The following is a 23,176-nucleotide window of genomic DNA, read 5'->3' as shown; positions in this document are numbered from 1 at the left end:
GACAGTGACTGCTACAGAAAGTGTGCTGCTTTTTCAATCACTTTCAAATACCAGACAGATCTTTGTTGTCAGTGTATGGAAAAAATTGCCATAACCTTTAGTGCCTAAGGGTTGAATGGTCTTAGGTGTTTGTTTGGACCAAAGAAGCCTCTTACAGTGTGTTTTGGCTCTTTGGTGTGGCACATCATGTTTTTTCCCTGAACTGTTAATTCAGGTATAGAAAGCCATACCATAACTGTGGTGCAAAGATAGGTGCGTTGTGTTGCTTTTTGTAATACAGCATTTAATTTGGTTTTAATTTGCAGGGGCTAATGAAGAGCTAGTTACTTATAATTTCCCTAGGTTTCCAAATCTGAAGAAGTTATTGTTTAAACATTGCTCAGTATTTTAGAAGTAGAGGGAGTTGTTCCACATGATGTAATTCCCCAGCAAAGCAATGGAAGGACCATTCACAATGGCATTAATCTTACCCGATTTCCAGGTTATTGTGAGGGAAGCTTCTCTGTAGAATCAAAGCCAACAGAGCAGGCATGTGGTTAAAAAGTTAAGAACAAAGTAGCTTCATTACACAGATAGCTTGGTGTCCAGAGGGTTGGAAGGCAGTGTCATTTTTGTGCTTTTTGTGGCAATATGTAACTCTTCGTGCTGGAATACGTGACCTTATTCAGTGGCTGTTCTGTATTATTTTTCCTCAGTGTATAGTTCTAAAGGTAAGGCCTTGCGTATTGCTTATAAACAGGATAATTTTATCAACTGTTGGAGGTACCTCCTTATCAAATAGCTGATTGCTGATTAGGCAGTGCAGTGTAGGCTAGTTGTGGTTTACACTTACTAAAGCATAATTACAGCTCAGACAAATTATAATTTAAATGTTACAAGCACATGACTGTATCATAGAGCAAAAAGAAAATATTTTGTTTTGATCACCAGGCCCTAGAGAGTATGTAAACTTACATGAGGAAAACTTACATGACCTGTGTTTTTCAGCTTTTGCTCTGTAACTTTCATCTGTGCCAGATCTGTTTGGAGAATAAAGTTCATTTCACTGAAGCACTCAAGAGCTGCTGACGCCAGTGGGAGATGTTCTATTGACTTCGGTGACGTGTGAATCAGATCCAAGGAGGTAAATCCAGCTCTTTCTGAAGTGAATAAGAATCAGTGCAATTCTGGGATCTGGCCTGGGTCTTTATGAGGTCATTTTTGGGTCTTCCCTAGAAATTGGGTAAGTGGGTTTTGTGATACTCCCCAGGCACAGGAAAGAGACAAAATCTGCTTTCAGGGAAAGTTGCAGGGGTGTATGAATCACTCCTGAAGTATCAGGAAACGATGCAAGGTGGGGCTGTGACATGCACTGTGGGTCAGCAGATCGGAGAGATGAGTGGAGAGAGCATGATCAGTGCCATTGGAGTGTGTGGCAATCTAGCTCTGGCTGAGATTCTTCAGAAGCTGCAAACCTGATCGGGTTTGGGTGTACCCTTCTAAAGATAACCAAAGTCTCGTCCCTAGAAAATAGGCCATGTATTATATTAAATTGCAAAACATAGTCTTACTAATCTTTTCCCAACAAAATTAATGACTTTTGAAAATTCATCATGACTTGTAACTGGTTAAGGCTTACAAAGTTAGAAACAACCAGAAACAATGTTATGCTCAAAAGCGCGAACAGTTTTTTTGGACTGTAGATGTTTCTATATATATTATCTGTACTATAGACTTGCTCAGGAACTTTTTATTAGGACAATTTTAGAATGTTTGTGTTCAACTTTTTTTTCCAGACTGCACTATCTGCATAGAATGAAGCCTTGAAAGGAATGTAGGAAGAGGACAATATTAAGAAACTATATACTATATTTTGTCCATTGTGTGTTTCTGAAGATTCCATGCCTTCACAAATTGGTATATGCCGCTGCTCAAAGAAGTGTAATAAAACCAGTGCTTCTGCATATTTATTTTCCTGCAGGTTTGAAAACCACCTTATAAGAGGTAAGTATTGTTACATTGATTTGAATAATGAGAACATTTAGAGCCATGGAGAACTTAAATGTTTTGGCCATATGGAGCTGGTTAAATACTTCTGAACGCTGGGGGGGGGGGAAGCTAGCTTACACATGTTGTTTGGTTTTGGCCTGTTTCTAGATCAGGACTTTTTTTCCTTTGAATAATAACACAGTTTATAAACTTAACTATGTATTTTGCCAAAATTGTCATGCACACTGGAGATGGAAATTGCTTCAGAGGTAGTGGCAACACTCACAAAGCTGTCCTCAGCACCAGAAGCCCACAGCTTGATTCTCTATCAAGCTGGAGACCTTGGACTGAAAGTAAGAGTATCTGCTAGGAGGTAAAGGGCTGTTGGTTCAGAGGTTCATAAAACTAGACAGGGTGTAGCCACAGGAGAGAAATGCTCATGCAATTAATGTATGTTCTATTTACGTCTTTGAGGATTATAGAAACCAACCTGTCTGATACACGTTGTGGCATCCTCACCTCTTTGCCAGGGCTTAGTCTTAACCCCAGTGGGTGGGGTCAGTAACAGGCTTGTCATCCTTGTCTTTACTTACCTGAAAATACATCTCCATAGCTCTTGTACTGACAGCATCTTCAGAACATTTATTGTCAGCATTCAAACCTGATTAAAATGTGCAGCATTAGATATAAAAAAACACCTTAATAACTCTTAATGCAGACTACTTCATAATAGAGAGGCAAGCCTATTAATGTCACGCTGTGCCCAACCCCTCAGAACACTCACTGATTTAGTAGGGTTTGGAAAGGGCTTGGAGGAAAACACGAGATCACAAGCTGTAGTAAGAGAAGCTCCATTTACACTAAAATTGTTTCAGTTCTGGCATCCAAGATACTTTTTTTTTTTCTTTCTTTCCCCCCTTTTAGCCATTCTCTGTGAAAGAAGATACAGATGGAATTTTGTCAAAACACTTGTTAAAAACTGTTTGAGAGAGTCTTAAGTAGTTTTTAACATGTTTTATTGCATGACAACATCTCTGTGCTGTAGGCAGAACCAAAGCAGATGGTTTTACAGACAGATAGTTGTCCCGTCTCTCAGTATGCTGTTATCAGAAGGCACATTAAGTACTTTTCTCACAACCTGAAGGTGTCTGCCATTAAATTTGCTTGTGTCAGCCTTATGTATATGTACAGGTCCCTACAAGACTAGCTAGGATGTGGATTTACAGTATGTCAGATGACCCACAGTAGCAACCTATGGACACAGCTGTACCTAGCACTAAGCAGAAGACATTTACTCCTCAACAAAAACAGGGTCATAGCATGCACACAGGCAGTTTCCGCAGAGTAGCTAACGTGCTCTAAATCCCCACCCATTCTTGGCTCACTAACTTGTGTGTGTAGCCATACCCCAAGCAAAAGTGAATAAATACACCCATGAGCTGAGCAGAAAAATCTCATCCCACAAACACCATGTAGTGTAACGCAATGGCCAGCAAAGAGTGAGGTTAAGAGAGCTAGGTGTTCCATAGCTCACAGAAAGTTTTTTTTTTCTTGCTGAAATGAATTGCTTGTGTTTCGACTACTTTCCTAGTTCGTGAATTTCCCTTATTTTTTCGGTTAGCAATAGCTGTTACCAAAGTTCATCTGTTTCTTTTTGCACTTTAATTTATAGCTTTTGTACTAGTCATTTTATTGCTTCAATCTCTGAGTGAGAGAACTTTTACAACTTGTGATTACTGAACTCGGAGAAACAAGAAAGCTTTTTGACCTGCCTGGGAGTAATTACAGACCCCGTTGCTTCTTGGGAGGGGCTTTCAATGTTTAACAAACTGTGTCAACTCTAATTTAACCATGTGGAACCTGGACCATTGGATGGGAGTGGGGAAAAAAAAAAAAAAGACTCCAGAATCTTTCTAGCTCTCATTTTAACTTGGCTGTTTTAGTCTCCAAAGGGCTGTTCTTGAAGTCCTGCCTTCCCACTACTGAACTTGGTGCTGTTCCTTCCTTAGCAGCATGAGGGGATTTGAGCCAAGCCATTTGCATATGAAAATAATTTCCCCTTATTTCAGAAATTATAGCTACATTACTTTTGATTAATCCTTTCCTGGGGCAGGTCTTCTGAATGCCACGCCATGAAAATAAGGCTCTTGACAATAGAGAAATTGTCCTGTCTTAAATTACTACTGTTGTTTTGTATTATAGGGGCTGTGGTCAGGGACAAAGGTTCAATTGTGTTCAACAGTGTAAAAACAGAGAATCAATAGATACCCTGTGTTTGAAAGGGTCTGTGATCTGAATTACTTGAGGAGTAAAGTTTGGAATTGGAAAATGAGATGAGGAAGATTTGTTGCAATTTATGCATTTTGCCCACTTACAGGATTGTAAGCCAGCTAGAGTTTGAAGGCTCCCAGCTGTTCTTAATACACTCAAACAGCTATTATTTAAGAAATGCTGAACTTGCCTTCAGGAAAAGGATTAGGACATTATTTTGAAAGCACCAAAGTTTTCTTACTTTTGATGTCCCTAGATGAAGAGATAGCTGTATTTCCTGGATAGTCAGTTGCTTAGATCTTTTGTGGTTTTGCGTACTAATGTGTACACAGACATTATGCCAGTGAGGCTATGTATTTGTGTTTTCACTAGATGTGAATGGAATATTTTGAGCTAATGTGATTTTTATAAGAATGTTTAAGCAAAATTCTTGATGTTTTATTGGTTTAGCAACATTTTCATCAAGAAGGTTTTTGAAGTCTCGGGGTTGCTAGGTCATTCTGAGGGGAAAGAGGAGAAAAACAGAAGCTGAAGAGTTTGCATTTTTCCATGCGAATGTAGGCAACCCAGTGACTGCACATGCGCAAGTACACCAGCAGTGCCCTGGGCATGGCTGATGCACACCTGCTCCTTGCTCTGCACCTGTGTCTCAGGAAGCCTGGTGCTCTTGGCAGCTGGAACAAATGGCTCCAGGATTGTGGTGGTGTAGAGGAGTCCTGTTTATTAGTGCTCTTTGCACAATGCAGCATGAAGAAAGAGCCTGGGCACAACTGGGTAACAAATAACCATGGTTATTAAATACTTGCTAATGCAAAATACAATTTCTAGTGGCTTTAAAAAGTTAGAATATGGTGGATGATGTCTGAAGGTTCAAAAAAACCTTATAAAGGAGTTCTGTACAGTTCATCTCCTTTCCCTTTAATGTAAAATAATGCACTCAGAGTTTTGAGTTACTGATGTTGAGAGATACATAATTCATCACTTGCCATTCTGTGACACAATGGTGGAAAACCTAGTGTAGTCTATTTCATCTATTTATTTTGACAAAGTAATTTGAACTCTTCAGATAAGGCTACTTCATTTCATTTACAACCAGCACAGAAGTACCAATCCTTAAAAATAAATCCTAAAGGCTTCCACTGTCTGCTTTGAATTATTTAAGTTCATACAGGATATATCAGTCTATTTACAGCAGAAATGAACAGCAAGTTCAAACTTATGTCCCCAGTACTTAGATTTGCTGCTGCAGAGTACTTGGCTGTTTTGAAGTATGCAGAAGTTTAAACAAGTTTAAACATGCACTGTCTTTTCTGGCAGCCTTCACATTCTTTTACCATTTGCTGTGTTAGTCTAGTCAGTACATTTCTCATTCACTGTGTAATTTCCTGGTGGGTTTTTTTCTTCCAGTTCCTGAATTTCTCAGTACCTGAGCATAACTACAGCTGCTCTTGGACTAAAGCATTAGAAAACCCTGCTGTATGCTTAGAAGTTCTTTTCAAGTAAACAAAGCCAAAACCAGTTTTCCTGTCCATTCATCCATCAGTGACATACGCTTGAGTGGCACTGGACCATTTATAGTTCTAATCATACTGTAACATTTGTCAAAAGCAAGGATTTAGCTGTAAGGCCCCTTTCCAGTACTTACTTGCTATCTCAAGTAGCAAACAGGTAAGCCATATTCAGTCTGTTATGCTTAGTCCTAGCCCAGGCACCAGGATGCCGTAATGATTTGTTTCACACAACTCATCTAAATCCTTACTCTCTTCCCACGTAAAAAAACAGGTTTGTGGTGATAGATGTGGGTTGAGGTGGTTTATCTGTTCCTTTTTAATTTACTGAAACTTGTGTGACTTTTTACACCCTTTACTCTGAAAGAGTTAACCACATGTCCAGAGTTTGCTTTTTAGGTGAATGTTTAGTTTCATTATGGTCTTTAGTAATCGAGCTCAGCCTGTGTGCGTTTCATCTAGAACATACTTGATTGAGAGGCTGGGTTCCCCCCAACAAGGTCATGAGTCATCTCTACAGGGAAGAGAGACTTACCTCCCCCCCCTTCTGTTTCACACTCTGCAATAAGTAGAAGTCTATAATTGAAAAACAGATCCTTTATTATGAACAATGATCTGTATTTAAAAGCACCAGTGGTTCTTCTTCATGACTTTGTTTGAAAAGAAATACCAGGTGTTCTTCCTATGGTACTTTGTAGTCTTTAACAAAAAAAATGTTCACTGGAAAGGATATCAGAGGCCAAAGAGATGTGCTTTGCTACCTCACAAATCTTAAAACGATTTTTACAAAATGTATATCCTAAATGTAATTTATTAAAATACTAACCCTGTGTTTTTCTTCAGTGATGCTTCTTAATCTATCCGTAAAGAACTCAGTCACTGAAAAATTGTAAAGTTTGTTTTTCATTTAAACGAAGCAGACTGCTCTGCAGCTGCCTCTTTGGACCAGCTACTGGATAGCTATGTAACTACGTGTCTCGTGTAATTGAGTGCCAGTGCATTTATGGAAATATTTTTTTTTCCACAAAAAATAAGATTTTGTAAGAATCCCAGGTCTTTCAGACCCAGGTTGTATTCATTATCTCTCTCTAAGAGAAAATCTGTTCAAACTGTGGTAACTTACAAAGATGAAAAGTAGCTAAATGGATTTTATGTTGTTGTTGTGGTAGTAACCTGAACTGAGCTGGCTTTGGTGCCCAATAAATCCAAAACACAACACTATACCAGCTACTAGGAAGAAAATTAACTCTATCCCAGCCGAAACCAGGACAAATGTTCACCTGTAGGAAGAACTAGGAAGTAAATAAAAGGTGAAATCCATTGTACTACACTAGACAAATGCTGCGTTAGGCCAGTTTGAATTGCTGGTGGTGAAACAGTGCCCCCTGATGTCCGGCAAGCTGACTTGGAAATCAGAAAGCTACATTCCATATTCTGGGATGAACTGATCAACAACCTTCCATAAACTATAGTTAATAATATGCAAAGTTGAGAGCCAATTAAGTCTGCTATATCATGCAGACAATTTAGAGTCAGGTAAACATCTATTTCCTTATTGTCACTGGGTTCAGGCACCAACCTTTCCATGCTGATGTTTTTCCATGACGTTTCCAAGTTGAATCCTTGAGTCACTCCTATCTCAACCATCCTACCTCAGGCTGCAGAGTCCTGCAAGGAAGGAAAGGTGAAGTTGCAAACTTCCTTGCAGCTTTTCCTCCCGGCTGCAGTTTCCTCAGCCTGAGTCAAGGTGAGGCAGCTTGTCCATATCAGAGCAGAGCCCTGGGTTCTGTGAGGTGAGGGACAGTACCGCAGGGGTTAACAGTCACAGTACCTGTTGAATAACTTGATTGTAACAGATTTTTGGGAGTGAAAATGAATGAAAAATAAAAATCTTCTAGTATTTTGTTGCTGAACCACCAGCTCAAAAATTAAGTATTTTAGAAAGGGGAGAGCTACAGGAAAAAAACCCATACAAACCCTGAAAAGCTCTGTGTGGGTGAAGATCTGCATTGTAAGCCACTTTTTATTAATGAGCCAAGGAATAAAAATGTGAAGGTGTGAAGAGCAAGAAAGCATGTGCTTCACAATTATCATTGCAGTTTTATGTTTTACAGTAGGGCAAAAAAATGACAGAAGCTTATTCCCTAGTCTGAGCGGTTGAGGTGGTTAAGGGGAAGTTTCTGTAAATTGCCCTTACTTTGTTTTCCACAGTTTTCAAATGAATGGTAACTAATTGAAGAGTGCTTTGAGTTCCTTAGACAAAAAGTATTATGCAAAAATAAATACCAATTTAGTTCAGGTGGAATTACCTTGCATATGTGTATATGGAGAAGGACCTTCAAAAAACAGACTTTTGCCCCTCTGATGTGCTTGCTATTATCTCTGCTCTGCTGTTTCCCAATTTCGGCCCATCCCACACAGATGTTGTTAGTTAGCACATTTACTGTCTGATAGGTTTTTCCTCTCTCTGGAGCATGCAGCCAGAAACTGGGTATGACCTTTCCCTGAACACGCTCGCTAACCCTGTGCGCCTAAATAAAAACATCTAGCAAATTATTAATGAAAGATGAGGAAGGAGTAAAAAGGCCTCTGCTCTCATAGCAAATGAGGGCAGTTACACTTTAATTGACCTGTACAGGAGGAACAACGAAATTGGAGCATTTCTTGCCATCTTCCTAGAATACTTCTTTAGCTCTTGTAACAAGAGACAGTAAGATTTTATACCAAATCTCGCTAGTGAAGGGAGGTTCTCATTCTTTTTACATTCCAGTAGCCTTAGAGTAACTGCATAATCCTGCACGTATTAATTGCTTCTGTGGGAAGCAGTAGCAGGGTATGGCGTGCCTGTGTTTGTAACGGCTTTTGAAAGGTATGCCTTCTCCCTCACATCCTGGGGCTCTGGGGAGCCGCTTAGCCGCCTAAGGAAGCTGCTGGTCGGGCAGCAGAGAGGTTCCAGCCAAGTGGCGGCAGGAGAGACGGGCGGCCGGGCCGCGCGGGGAAGCGCCGCCCTCAGTGCCGGCTGCGGGGCTCGCCGCGCGTCGCCTAGCGCGGGAGAGCGGGGCGCTGGGACAGGCGGACTAGGCCACAGGGCCTTCCTCCGCAGCACCGCCCCCAGCCCGCATAGCAACAGCCCCGCCCGCCTCTGATTGGCCGCCCGTCGGGAGGGTAGGGGAGGTAAGAGGGTCCTGCCGCCTGATTGGCAGGGGTGGCTACCTCGCGCTCTGATTGGCTGCGAGGGGCGCCATGTCGCCCTGCGCGGCAAGGGCTGAGGCGTGAGGGAGAGGCTGCTGAGGGGAGTGCGGGGCGGTGCTGCGCCGTGCTGGGTCACCGCGGCGGGCTACCGCGGCCCTGCCGGCTTACCTGCGGGGGGCCAACACAGCGGAACCGTACCCACCAGGGAAGGGCTGTTTTGTTGTTTGTATGGCAGCAGGCTAAAAGCTGGAGAGCTAGGGAGGCTGCGGTGAGCTGGTCTCCGGCAGCCCCGTGCTCTGTGGAGGGACCTACTGGTGAAGTAAGTGCATTTGCTCCTGTCTAAAAATACCTTTCCTCGTGCTCCATTTGGTATCTCTTGATTTTTACAGTTACAAACACCTCAGGTTTGTTTCCTTGGTTATACCTTCAGGGTATGTCCTACTTGAGGGATAAGTTTTATTCCCAATGGCTATAATCAAGCGTTAGAAAAATTAAGAGCTTGATGATTTTAATTTTCATCTTATGTGCCTTAATTATGGTTCTGTGCTTCTTAACGATCTTTTTAAAAATACACAATCACAAATTGGAGGGGAGGAATGAAGATTTTTTGGTAAATCTAAGTAAAGTATGTAGGACTATGAGGATCTGACAAATGGCTTTTTCCCGAGAGGATTTTTCCCCCATTTTTCAAAATTCTGAATGGAAAAAGGAGGGCTGAAGGCTCCTTCCACTGAAAACAAGAGATTGATCAAATTATCAAATTAGAACTAAATTAAGTTTACATAGCTATCTTAGGGCACAAGGCTTAGGACACTGGTACTGAGAGAATTTTTTTTTACCACCTGACATACAAGCTCTACTGAAATGCTTCATTTAAACAAAAGAAATACAGAGGGCTGCTGCTGAAATTGACTATTTTTGTAATTGATTTCTTCTTTTTTAACAGGAATCTTTACTTACCAAAATGAGACATAATCCGGTGTGTCAGACACCTGCCACTGTCACTGTTCATGTAAAATCCAGTGCATCCAGATCATATCAGCAAAAAAAGCTAATTAGACTAAAGCGGCCTACTTTTAAAGACCATGAAGAAAACTGTGAAAACAAGACTTCTAGACATAAATATAAATGTCCAAAGGGACCATGTCTAGTTATTCAGCGTCAGGAAATGACAGCTTTCTTTAAATTATTTGGTAGGTTAATAATGACAGATATCAATGTATTGACCGAACAACAGAAAACTATTTAAGCAAGTATATTTTCTAAACTCTGTAATTTTGGGAGTGCTTTTTATATTGATACTGATGGCCATGTCTTTGTCTAAATGTATTTTGGTGTTATGTTTTAGTGTATAAATGTTTAATGGATAAACTAAAAATACAAGAAGGGCTACCAAACTGATGAAAAGTGTATTTTTAAATTACAAATGAAACCAAGGTGGTATGATACTTCCTTTTATGATTATTTCTCTTTCCTTTCTATTTGCTCTTATATTTCAACAAATACTTGTAAAACAATGTACTTCTTTTTACATAAAGCTTAAAAAAGGCTGGAATCCCAGTCTTATAAACATGTTACTTACTATGGGAATAAACATTTAGGGTGAGAAGTGGAATGTGAAGAGAATCAGAGGAGTTGTAGCGTATCTTTTGCATCTGCGTCTCTTTTGTATAAGGTTTTGTATTTATTTTAGTGAAGAGAGTAAGTAATAGTAGAAGATTACACATTGTTTTTATTTGAACCTTGAATACAGAAGTGAATCAGAGTCTGCAGTAGTCCTATTGTAGTACATGTTCACAGAGACTGAAATGCCAACCACAAAATAAAGTATTGCCTTATAAAGGCTGTCAGGTAATCAAGGTGCAGAGATCTTAACGTTCTGCAGTTCACTAGAAGTAATAGTGTGCTATTAGATGGAACAACTTAACGCAGGAAGAAGTTACATAAATAGAAAAAATAGTGGTGATTTTTCATCTTCAGTTGTTATTCCTGAGAGTGAAATGCAGTCACCAGATTTTCCACCTTGCCTTTCTGGTAGTTTGTCTTCTTTTGTCACTTTTCACACCTAATCTCTTTCTCCCCTCAGTTTTTCTGTTCTCTGCTGGTGGGTCTTGTTTCTTTCCTTCTGTTTGGTTTAATAAAAGGACTACTTGTTATTTATTTACAAATAGTTTCTAACAAAACCAATTTTGGCCTTTGAAATGCTATAGCTTGCTTTTGTTGCAGATGATGATCTAATCCAAGACTTCCTTTGGATGGACAGTTGTTGCAAAATCGCAGACAAGGTAAGAGTATTTCCATCTTAGTTAACGGCGTATCAGTTGAGTGGAAAGTCTGCCCATAATCACTTGATACTGTAATGCAAATACAGACCATAATTTCTTTCTAATGTGTTTATATTAGAAGCTTCGAGAAACCCAATTCATGCTTTCTTCATTGATAAAAGTGATCCAAATATCTTGATACAAGATTAATGTGCATTTTTTGAAATTATATACTGAGACAATACATTGATACTTCATTTTATGTTTTAAAACAGTATCTCTTGGCAATGACTTTCGTTTATTTCAAGAGGGCTAACCTCACGATAAATGAGCATACCAGAATCAATTTCTTTGTCGCTTTGTAAGTACTTTTAAATCATCTGGTTTTATTAGCATAAACATTGTATTATTTTATTCCTTGGTTCATGCCACTGATAATTATGATATATGATGAGACTTCTTTTACTCTCTGTGTAGTGGTTTGGGTTCTATCTGAAGTATAGAAACATAATCTACATACTATGTACAAATAGTGCAAATTTGGCATTCCTCCCCTGATGACCGCTTGTGCGGAACAAGCTTGAGCAGCAGTGAGGGTACGTTTGTATTGGTGTAGTGATCCATAGTGTGGCATTCTGCCTACCCAACTAAATCTGTGAACTTTTTTTAGTGTTACAAGAAATATGTGCAGGACAATACATGGCAACATATACGTGGCTTACACTCCTTGTTTTAAGACCCTATTTTATCTTTGTCAGCATTTAAGTAATTTGTACTGAAATGTTTCATCATGATACGCACCTCGGGAGTAAGTTTTTATGATGATTTAAGTCAACAGTAAAAATGTAGCTAGAGAATTTTTGAGAACTTTTTTGAGCAGTTCTGAGATTTCTGTACCTTGAAACAGAGGTGCAATCGGTAGTCTGTTTTTACCAAGCCTGTATACTCTCTCAGTATTTGGCTATAACAACAGAGTGTTTTCTTTCATAGTGTTACGGTGCCCAGGTCACCGTTCTCCGTAATAGCGCTTCTCAGATACTCTGATTTACCCATTAGCGCGGGGAGAAAGATGGCTGTTCTGCTCTAAATGGTATTCTGGGTAGCATCCATAAGAGCACAGAGGAGGAAGCCAGGCCAGAAGAGTGAGAGGATTAGAAGGGGACAAAGGGTCTGGTGTGACTGGGACTAGAGGGAATACTGGTGAGTTAGGAGCAAGTGAGAAAACTGGGGAGGAGACTTAAAAGTCATAGCATTTTCAGGTATGATTTACAGGAGTTTAGGTGGATCCAGAGGAAGTATTTTCCTGCTGTGTGAAAAGACAACCCAGAAGCCAAAGTAGCACATGATGAGGGAAGGGAGAAATATGGACATGAAAAATTAAGGTTTTCATTTATATATGAAAGTAGACCTGTATTTAGTTGTTTGCTACTAATTTAATGTGAGCAACATAATTTTCCAAGAATAGCTAAAATCCATAAAGTAGAAAATGTGAAGTTTAAGATTTCGTAAGATAGGTTTTAACCTTTATTTAGAGATGCCACTCAGAAACTGTTCATTTTAGTGCAAGGCTATCTTGCCAGTTTGGAGAAGGCTATCAGGATATGTTACGTCTTGCGTTATCAACTCATTTAGGAGACTCTAGGTTAAAGCAGTTTTTATAAGAGCTGAAGTTAAATTTTTATTTACCCAAATGATGCATATGGAAATTTCTGATTAAGAAAATGCTGTGCTCCAGGCTGTATTTGGCTAATTTTTCTCACAATACTAGGAAAAAACCCTACTTCAGTATTATGCCTTTTAACATTAGAAATAATACTAATACAGTGATTTAAGTTTGAATAATACTTACGAACACGAGCATATGTATGTTTGAAGGTATCTGGCAAATACAGTGGAAGAAGACGATGAAGAATCAAAGTATGACATTTTCCCATGGGCTTTGGGAAAAGCCTGGAGAAAGCTCTTCCCTGATTTCTTAAAATTAAGAGATCAACTGTGGAGCAGAATTGACTACAGGGCTATTGTAAGCAGACGCTGCTGTGAAGAGGTAGGGAGGGTTTTATTATTGTAGATGCTGAAACTAGCTGAAAATGGCAATTAATACCAGCTAGCGATTTCTTCCCTGAAGTACATAGGCAAGCCATAGCAAAGAAAAGATGCAGCTAAAATGTAATGGTTCATTTGCCCTCTGTGATTATTTTTTTCTTCTGCATTCTAAATACATTCTTTGAAACTATGCTTTTAAGGTAGACTAGAATATTTTACACTGCACTACTGTTAAAAGTGAAGTTTTTATTGACACAAATCTTTCTGCTTTATGCAGATACTTTTCTTTAAAATTTACCACATTGGTTGTGCACTTCATTTACCTTAGAAATATTTTTTTGTGTTTGCTTTACAGATTATAAGTTTCTACACAAGAAAAACCTTTAAATAAAATTGAGCACCTCAGGTGAAATTTTAATCCCTTCAAAATTAATAATATAACTTGAGTTGACTTTTTCAGTTAACGGTTTTTCACTGCATTTTAAAAAAAAATCTCCAAAGGACACACTTTTAACATTCTCTACTATTAATGCAGTGTTACAACCTACATTTTTCAAACATATACTAAGAGGGAAAACAGACATTCCTCACTTTTCAGGTGGAATGTATCTGGAAAAAGCCCTGTCATCTTCTAAGAACATGTTTACTACAGCTGGTGGAAAAGAAAATCTCATTTATTCTAGAATCCCATCTCTGAGGATGGGATTAGATACTTACGGGAAAAGTACAAGAAGCAAGGCAAATGTATACTGGTTTTCCCAGCTTCCAACGATCATTAGTTCAGTCATGGTGTGAACCAAGACTATCCATCTACTTGATCTTCAGTAGTTGGTAAATGTCCAACATACGAAGCATAAGCTGGTATTTGTGATGATTGACGTGAATATACTAAGCTGTAAACTGTTGTTTCCACATCTGATTCATAACTGATTTACTTACTCATTCCTAAGGCAGCAAACTTCCTAGTGAGCAGATGAATCACAGGTGATGCCCGTTCCACCTACGTAGTATTAATTTTCTGCTGTACATGAATTGGATCCCTTGTTTTCAGCTGCATGTCTTCCCGTTATTTTTACAGTTTCTGATCTAATGGCTGTTTGACAGGTGATGGCTATTGCTCCAACACATTACATATGGCAGCGAGAACGTTCGCCGCACCACAGCGGAGCTTTGAGAAGCTACAATGATGACGAAGTACAGCTCCCCCGAGGACCTAATGCTACTCCTACAGACTGCCTGCTTTGTGGTAAGAAAGGAAGATCTGTACGACTAGGATTGTCATCATCTTCTTCCTCATCTACCAGCACTTTGGAGATGATGGAATTACATTCATCGCAGAGTTCAAAGGACAGCTTTCCAAATGAAGAAATGCTTGTTGACTCTCCTTTTTATGATGCTCAAGGTATGGTTCAATATTGCAAATAATTTTCAGTTAGGGCCATATTTGCCCTTTGGACTGCTGTGGGGACTACTGTGTCCTTCTTGGTCTGGCAAGAGACGACTTCTCTGTGTGGGCAGACATCCCCATTACAAATACAGAACTTGGCAGCACTCTGCTTCCAGTGTGAAAATGAACCATGGTTTCATTTTTGTTTTCCCATCTTGTCTCTTGACTTCCTGGAACGACCAACTGCTTTATTTGGAGTCTCTTCAGATTGCTACTACAGTAGATTTTGGGCTGTGTTTCAGTCTACTTAGGCATTTATTACTATTCTGGCATTATAAATTAAATTGAGAATCCAATTTTAAACACTTGGGATTGGTTAGAAGAAACAATTAAAAACACTGGTGTGTGTCATGTCAGTTAAAAAGAGTGTGTGTTACACTAAAAGCGTTTAAGAGTTAAAAGTGTTCCTGTTGAGAGCACTGTTTTTAGAAAGGACAGACTGCTCAGCTGCTGTCATCAGTTTGGACATACATTAAAGCACAATTCACATTTTCCTTTAAGTGTATCTCAATTGTTGACAGAATTTATAAAAAATTTCCTTTGGGATACAAGTAGAAAACAATACATGAGTCTGCTGTGAAAATTGTTTTATGTAATTGAACCTTTGCACGATAATCTACTCAAAACAGTGTCCTGAGCCTTTGTATGAGAAGCCTGCATTACAGCAGTTAAGGGGCAAAGGCTTATCATTTAATGTACCGAGTGGAACACACTTGAGATGCAGACTGCCTGGGGGAACTGTGTAAGGCCTGTTCCACAAAGACACCTTCATGTGCTCAACCACTGCAGTTTTTAGTATACTTTAAATTTAGAGTTATTATAGCTCTGTTTTTTATTTGCATATGTTCTCACTAATATCCAAAATTTCACTATTATAGCAGGATTATATTACTCCTTTTGACAACTTCAGAACAACTGTGATTCTCAAAGGATCCCATAACTTTGAAAAATTTGGCAATTGAATCTTCCTTGAGATACAGAACAAATCAGGTGTCTACAATATGTCATTTATTAAAATTGAATGTGTTAAACATCACCACATGCTTATGTGTAAACCTTAAATGAGACCCAAAAAGACTTAATTCTAAATCTATTTTTACTTGAGAGGTCTTCCTTTTCATATCTGACTGTCAGATCGGACAGGTCAGAAAAAACTCTGGTTATTTTGACCTTTTGAGAACACTTTATATACAGCAAACTCCACAGGCAACTTTCAGCATGGGTGCTAAAAATGAACCTAAGCTATACATGTCAGCAACTGGTCTTTTTCTTTATCAAGAGAACAAATTCAGTGAATTTCAGTTTCTTTAAGAACAGTATTCTTAAAGCACAACTGTAAGATAAAGCGATAGCCACCTGTTGGTAGTCAGTGAAGTCGGAAGCTGCTGCACTTGCATTTGGAAGGGCAGACATCAATCCATTATTTTCTTACTATATTTTTTTCCTCTTTATTTCTGGTAGACTGTCAGACCCTGTCCAGCAATAGGAGACCAGATGGCACCTTGAACCAAGACAAATCCATGGACTGGTTTACCAGCAATGAAGAATGAAATACACCCCATGAGACAGAAGCAGATACTGTGCTTTGCGGACCAGTCTGTGATGCATCGCACCACCACACCCAATGATTCTGTTAAGGATTTTCCCTTCAAATAGTAGGTGGGATTTCAAATTTTATATGCAGAAGAAATCAAAGCAGTCCTTACTTAAAAGTTACACAACTTGCAAAATGTGGCAGCTACTTTGTAACATTTTATTTTATTGTGATACCCATACTCAAATTAGCAGCTAACATCTCAGTAGCATCAAGAAAGCAGTGGTTGAATCTTTCTCAGCTTGGTAAGGAATGCTAATTAAAAAAAACAAAACAAGGTATTACTTTAGTATTTCAATATGCAATAGTTATTTTATTATTACAAGTTGTATGATTTCATGATATAGTAACATGCCAAATGCTAGTAAAAAAAATGGTATTTTTGAAAATAAAACACTACTAAACATTTAAGGTAAAAGAACATTTTCCAGGTGTCTTACCTGAGTGAGCATCCTGCCAATAAGATGGTCTAGCAACATAAGGCACAGAGCAGTATGTTTCAGCATTGTCAGAAAGTGATTCTGTGAGAAATAATTTCTTTTAATTCTTTCCCACAATTTTAAGACATACACACAGACCAGAGTTGCCAATGCACATTGATTATTTTTCCTTGACATATTTTTACTTTCTTTTTGGTTCTGTTAAAGTGCTCTGCTGTCACCTATCAGTATATTCAGACCTCTTTGCTTTACTATGGATTTTGCAAATCTATACCAGCATGAGGCATCTTTTTTGGATTTGCCAGAACAGCATGACTGAAAAACAGAGCACACTGGTAACGTTTCTTCTACAGAATCCTTAAGCCCATGAGGGTCCTTTAAAGCAGCTACAGGACTAGTATAAAGGACTGAATTTTATTAAAAAGTAAAAATTTGAAAGCAGTAGTACAAGGGCAGTCATTCTTTACGTTTGAAGACTGCAATTTATTTTCTAGTTAGTCTAGATTTCCAAAAAGATACTTAAACTTAAATCTTTAATATATCCTTTTTCAAACCTGCCAAGGTCTAGGCTGTCCTAACAGCTTGTCTGTTCTTCATAACTATCTCAGCTGATCTAAGAGAAAAAAAAAAGTGCCTCTTCCTACAAACTTTGCCTTCATTATATCCTTGGATTATCAAATTGCAGTAACAGGATATCTCATCAGCAATAATTCTTACCATAGTCTTCACGTTCTTTAAGAACTACTTGATCCTGAGTGTGGATTTCTTCATATTCCTTTTGAGGTGGTTCTTCAGAATTTTCCTGCATTTCAACTGTTTGGCTTGATTTGCAATTCTTGATTTTAGCAGGGAGTACCAACCAATTTCTATGAGTTACCTCAATGATCCTTTCACACAAAAAAGGGATTTTGCAGGTCCGTATTCTGTCTAAAAGGTCAATAACCTGTGTGATGCTTTTGAAGAAATGCAAAGGATAAAGTAGTATTTTGAAAACTCAAATCCTACACTGTTAGTCTCAATTCTACTGCCTTTGTCACATTCTTTACCTTTGAGGTCCTTCAGGTTTAGGGTAAATGAGCTAACAGCCTGACTACTGAATTGGGAAACAGTACAGTTATTCTGAGGATGTCATTAAGTAGAAACTTCTGCTGTGCATAATGAGAACATTCCCAAACTAAAGGCGAAGGTATTTGGCCAACTTTAATTTATACTGCATGCAACTCCCCCCAAAAAATTACATGAGGGAAAAAAAATAATTTCATTAAACATTTCATTAATGGTGGATGTGTATTTTAAAAGATGTTTGGTTTCGTAATGATGTTGATGATACCTGTGTGAATGCCTGAGTACCAGAAGTAAATACTTACTTTGCTAAATAGACAGCACACACCCCACCCTGTTTCAGTCTTGGGTGTACAACAGGCAGAGCAGACTGAGGGTTAAGCATATCCAGAACTACCTGCAAGACAAAGATATATATATGTTCTCCCAGTAAATATTAATATATATGATTTGTTTCCTATAGCAACAATGCTTGAAAAAACAAGGTTTATCTATGGAAAACAAATGCATACAACAGCATTTTGTAATCACAAGCCAGTTTTGTTACTGCCTCTCAAAGTCTTAGAGAAACCCAAGGTTTTTACATTTACAAAACCCAGTCCTTGCTACTTCTAGATGAATTTCTATTAAAACAGCGAGTAGCGTTTCACAAATAAAGTAGTCTTGTATTAACATTAAACCTCCTACTAATTATATTCCATAATGTTGACGTTAATAAAAACTTTTAGACAACTACTTTTACTAACACCTTTGGGTATCTAGTTTTCAAATGTAAAAAAACCCACAAACGTTGAAGTGCATCTTTATCATGAAAAGATCCTACTACAGTCTCAATGTCTTAGCTTGCTGTTTGTTACAAGATTTAGAAAACTGTTTAAAGTGTTAATGCAAGTAGTTTGCTTTACGTGGAAGAGTGATTACCATCTAGCTCTCTTCCCCAGCACAGCTCCCTTTACAAAAATCTGGCTACAAAAAGCAGGCCAGGAGAGCAAGCAATAGCATTCCTTACTCTGACTTAGGCCTTAGTTACATGGTGCATTCTGTATAGCTGATAGCAAAGTGTTTATCTATTTGTATTTTCAATAAGCTTACGTATTTTTCTTAAGTTTAATGTTTGAAGTACATGCCTTAGATGCAAATATATCCCTTTTTCCAAAATACAAGAAAGTAAGTTTGCCTTTCCTGCAAGACAGCAGTGCTTAAGTGTAATGTTTCTGTACTACAGTGTATCACCTTTCATTTGGGAACCTGTAATGAAAACCTTGAAAATACTTGTAATCTGACCAAAAAAATCACAATGTTTTTCATTGATGAAGGTCTAACTTTTTTTTTCATGTTAAACTAGATATGGGAATCCTATTGTGTGTGTGAGCGCTAGAGGCTTTAATATATGCCGAAAAGGTAAATGTCAAATGGGATGATTTTTTTGACTTACTGCATCAAGTGTTACAGATTTCATATCCGCAGCAGCTGTTGAAATGTCTTTAAGAATGAATTCTACATTATCTGGCCACTCTTCCATATGCCCTATTTTCCATGCAGCACGCCAGTGGTTATAATTCTTCTTAGCTAAATTATGATGATCATCTCTGATTTCATAACTTATAACATGTCCTTTGGGCCCAACTGAAAACAAACAAAAGACACTAGACTTACCGCTTTTCCCCCTGCAATAAACAATTTTTAAAAAAGTGGTGTAGTAAATAACAGAAGTACACCTTTAAGTCTCAACTTCACTTCAGGATATAATCCCATATGATCTAATCAATTGCCATTTTTTTTCCTTTTACCTTTAAAATAAACATATTCAGATAAAAGGGCAGAGTTAGTTCTTTTACAGACTGAAATTCATCAATCCACAGATGAAACTAAGCATGTTTATAGTAGTACAAACTGTTCCTAGCATCCTCCTGAAGTAACTCCTGCAGCAAGGGAGGACCTGAGCATCCGTGGCCCTGTCCACCTACGATTCTCCTGCTAAAGCTACCAGCTGAGAAAGCTGCAACACTGGTCACTACTCACAGGTGCTATAAAGCTGACAGGCTCTGACTGCTTCTGTTGTAAGATTTGAAACTGTTGGGTTTGAGTGTTTTTGACAGTACTGGTTTTTTACAAGAGTTTGTTGTTTTCCTTGTGTAGTTCTTTCTTCACTTGTTCTTCTTGGGGTTGGGGAAATCCAAATTCTTCTTGGGGTTGGGCTTAGGAAATCCCCAGACATGCTCACTGATCTCAGCCCCACAGACAAGTTTTAAAGTGTACTCTTCGATTGACACAGGCTTGTGTTAGTCTCCTGTTCTTGTTTGTAACTAATAAATAATTGTATTACTTGTTTTAAGTATAAATTTACTATCCTGAAATTTACCATGAGTCCAATACACAGTGTTCTTCATAACAGAAGTGCTACCAGGATACTCAGGCCATGCCAAGGATTTTGCTGACTTGGTAGTTACAGCTAAATTAATCAGAAAGAAACCATTGGACAAGATTGAAAGAGAATAGGAATGATCAGTAAGTTCAGGTGCGTTTGTATGAAACTGCCACAGTGGACTAAATACCCAAGGCAGAAAATAATTTGCTGTATTTAGCAAAAGCTAACTTTTGCCTTAGCCAACATCAGGTATTCAACCTTTCTTCAGGTTGAAGGTCTGCTTGCGCAGGGGGATGAGGAAAGCTAGGGACCCTTACTTTCCCTCTCTCCAAATGCATCTCTGGAATGGGAAGCTCAGAGTTTCATCTCTTTTGTCAGCTTCCGCAGCAGCAATGGTTGCTTTGATTTTGCATACTGTCTTCAAAATCCTGTCATGGCACTACAAAGAAACCTGGTTGATTGTAGAATGATCGGAAGGAACTAAAGAATAGCAGCAGGAGGCAGAAAGGGGGGGAGCAGAGATACAACCACTGACCTCAAAACCTGAGCCCACTGTGTATCAAGACCATCTGCAGCTGAGGGGTCTTAGGGCAGCATTTAATGGCTGATCATTAAATTGAGCATTTTCAACTGAACTAGTGTGTCAGATGGAGACTACTGTGGCTAAACAAAGAACTAAGAAGAACAAACTGCTCTGTTTGTCTCAGTAGGGGACCCTCCAGATTCCCTTTGGTGCTGCTTACATGCCTTTGCCTGTTTTAAGCTCCTGATGCACTCCAGTCTGTACCATTCCCTGCGTAACCACTCTTAGGTCCTCGTGATCTCAGCAGTGTGACCTCGCATCCCAGCACAGGGCTGGATCGATGGCACTGGTAACATACTTGCTGAATACTAAAGCTCCTCAGAAAAACTCATGCTTCTAAAAAGCCCTGTTACCCTGACACAGATGCCAAGGGACAGCAGATAAGACAGTGCAGTTATGTGGAGAGAAAAAGAAAACAGATTTGCTAGTTCTGAGGTTATTTAATGGTCTTGAAACAAGAGAGCAGCAGATTTGTTCAGTTTGCCTCCCTCACATCACCTACCACTGATATGGGCTGCCTCTAAGCAGGATTGAAATGTTTTGTGTCTTCAACTGTTGAATGATATGGAACATAACTGCAAAGGCAGCTCAAACTGTAAACATTTTACAAAGACAACAAAGTCTATAATACTGCTCTTTAACCACCATTGGGAAATAGTGAAAAAGAAATGCTGGGGTTTCACAGCAGCTCAGGATACATGGGTGTTTCTCAGGTTTAGTGACTGCTGCTGGCACCCTCAGGTACGCAGTTAAAAATGCTGACTTAGAACATAAGCCTTCAGGATACGAACTCGTATTTTTCTGCTGTATCAGGTCAAGGTGATCCATGATGAAGTTCCTGTCTTTACCCTCAAAAGTCTTTTAACATTGCAGAGAAGGGAAGTATTCTGCAATAGCAGAAACACACTTAAAAATTTGGAAAGCAAATTGAAATGGCCCTTTGTTTTTCAGGTGTGTGAAGCAATTACAGCAAACTATGGGGGTTTTGTTTCTTTTTGTTTGCTTTCCTCAAGGAAGTTGTTCTATCAGGAGCCCATAAATCAAATTACTCTGAAATGGGGTCTGCTAACAGGATGCCTACAGATAACATGAAGTTTATGGGTGAGGTTTTGGTCTCACTTACGCTGCTGAGTGCAAAGGCTCTCTACCTTTCTGAGCATGGAGACCCAGATCAAACCAGGCTAGCTGTAACATGAAAAAAATAACAGCATGTGTTTACATAAGCTTTTTCACTGGTACCCAGCAATCTGATTACTCATGCGATCCATCAAAATGAGGAAAAGGAAACTGAGAAAGACAAGAGATTGGAGAAAGTCTAGTACAGTTAAGGCAAAGCCAGTAACAATGACTGAAACTCAGCTTTCTGCAGGGCCTTTGGTAAACCTTGGTGCTACAGCCCTTGAAATACAGCTAAAACAGTTTGCAGCCCCTGCACTGGCTTTGGCACTGATGTAACATTCCTTTAAGTCAACAAACTATATATATATGTGAACATCTGAAATACAGCAACACTTTTAAGAACCGGTCATAAGTATTTGGTCAAAAGAAAGGCAACGTGTGACAAGGGAATTGCACTGCCTTGACATTTCCCAAAACCAGGTTCTCACCTGCTCTTGACAGAAACAAGCTCATAGCGCCAGACCCGCTGCCACTTTCCAAAACAGTGTCTCCCGGGTGGATATCCATCATCATCAACATAGCGCTGATATCCTGTGGGTGACAAAACCATGGCCCGTTATCAGCCTCGGAAACTAAGAGTCAGATTTGACCTGCCACCTCCCGGCCACAGTCAAACAAGTAGCACCTTGGGGTAAGCGATGGTGGGCCCCCGCGGCATCAGCAGCACGTACTCCTCCAGCGAGGGCCGCCTCAGCAGCAGCTGCCGGCCAGCCGACGTGCGCAGCAGCTGCCCGGGGAGCTGCCCGATGATGTGGCGATGGGGCAGGAGGCCACCGGAGCTAGCCAACACCGCCCCCGCCGCCAGCCGGCACATCAGCTTCACCGTCGTGTTGTGCTTCTTCCACATCTCCGCCAGCGCCAGCTCCCCAGCGCGGAAAGGGCTGGGACGCGCTCCTGCCGCTTCGGGGCCGGCCGCCTCCATCATCTCCTGAGGGCCGTCCGTCCTCATCTCCTGAGGGGCGGCCGCACACCGCCCCACAGACGCCGCTTCCTCTGGCGGCAGCAGCCGCCTCACCCGCTCCAGCGGCGACAGCGACGTCTCCCACGCCCGCCTCCGAGGCCTGCCGCCGGGGACCGCCCCATTCCCGGAGGAGAAGGCGGAGAAGGCGGCCCGCCTCATCCCGCGCCAGGCCCTCATGAGGGACAAGGCGGGGAAAACGAGATCAGCCGTCGCCCCGCGCGCCTGCGCCGCGCGCCTCAATGACGCACCCTGTGGCGTGCTCGGGCCGCGCGGCGCAGGCGCGCGGGGGTGAG

At 40.0% G+C, this 23,176-nt stretch overlaps 2 protein-coding genes across 3 annotated transcripts; one reads left to right on the top strand and one right to left on the bottom strand.

Moving 5' to 3' along the window:
- Positions 1 to 1,990: 1,990 nt before the first annotated feature.
- SPDYA (speedy/RINGO cell cycle regulator family member A) lies at positions 1,991 to 16,722 on the top strand. 2 transcript variants are annotated; one of them, XM_005242404.4, is made up of 6 exons: positions 9,269 to 10,132; positions 11,166 to 11,224; positions 11,479 to 11,564; positions 13,079 to 13,250; positions 14,354 to 14,651; positions 16,158 to 16,722. In XM_005242404.4, the coding sequence occupies exons 1-6, from the start codon at positions 9,904 to 9,906 to the stop codon at positions 16,244 to 16,246; spliced, it is 933 nt and encodes a 310-aa protein (XP_005242461.1). In that variant the 5' UTR covers positions 9,269 to 9,903; the 3' UTR covers positions 16,247 to 16,722. The 2 variants fall into 2 exon arrangements, 1 of the variants encoding a protein (XP_005242461.1); XR_008749194.1 differs by lacking the exons at positions 9,269 to 10,132; positions 14,354 to 14,651; positions 16,158 to 16,722 and adding an exon at positions 1,991 to 9,258 and having other exon boundaries at positions 11,479 to 13,214.
- TRMT61B (tRNA methyltransferase 61B) lies at positions 16,429 to 23,100 on the bottom strand. Its single transcript, XM_027793902.2, has 7 exons — positions 22,548 to 23,100; positions 22,351 to 22,453; positions 19,228 to 19,418; positions 18,098 to 18,189; positions 17,448 to 17,683; positions 16,731 to 16,811; positions 16,429 to 16,545 (listed from the first exon to the last, which is right to left on the bottom strand). Exons 1-7 carry the CDS (start codon positions 23,058 to 23,060, stop codon positions 16,502 to 16,504), a joined length of 1,260 nt encoding a protein of 419 aa, XP_027649703.2. The 5' UTR covers positions 23,061 to 23,100; the 3' UTR covers positions 16,429 to 16,501.
- Positions 23,101 to 23,176: the final 76 nt, after the last annotated feature.

The sequence above is a fragment of the Falco peregrinus genome, chromosome 11 (assembly GCF_023634155.1).
Source record: "Falco peregrinus isolate bFalPer1 chromosome 11, bFalPer1.pri, whole genome shotgun sequence".
NCBI lineage: Eukaryota > Metazoa > Chordata > Aves > Falconiformes > Falconidae > Falco > Falco peregrinus.
Note: the sequence above shows the minus strand (reverse complement) of the source record. Positions and strands in the feature narration are given on the sequence as shown.

What these genes read in the sequence shown, in the direction of transcription:
- SPDYA (XM_005242404.4), top strand. Translation starts at nt 9,904, where the DNA reads ATGAGACATAATCCGGTGTGTCAGACACCTGCCACTGTCACTGTTCAT. An exon ending in ATCAATTTCTTTGTCGCTTT is followed by an intron (nt 11,565 to 13,078) that starts GTAAGTACTTTT and finishes GTATGTTTGAAG; the next exon opens with GTATCTGGCAAATACAGTGG. An exon ending in GCAGACGCTGCTGTGAAGAG is followed by an intron (nt 13,251 to 14,353) that starts GTAGGGAGGGTT and finishes GCTGTTTGACAG; the next exon opens with GTGATGGCTATTGCTCCAAC.
- TRMT61B (XM_027793902.2), bottom strand. Translation starts at nt 23,060, where the DNA reads ATGAGGGCCTGGCGCGGGATGAGGCGGGCCGCCTTCTCCGCCTTCTCC. An exon ending in CCACCATCGCTTACCCCAAG is followed by an intron (nt 22,454 to 22,547) that starts GTGCTACTTGTT and finishes TGTCACCCACAG; the next exon opens with GATATCAGCGCTATGTTGAT. An exon ending in TAAAGAACGTGAAGACTATG is followed by an intron (nt 16,812 to 17,447) that starts GTAAGAATTATT and finishes TATTTCTCACAG; the next exon opens with AATCACTTTCTGACAATGCT.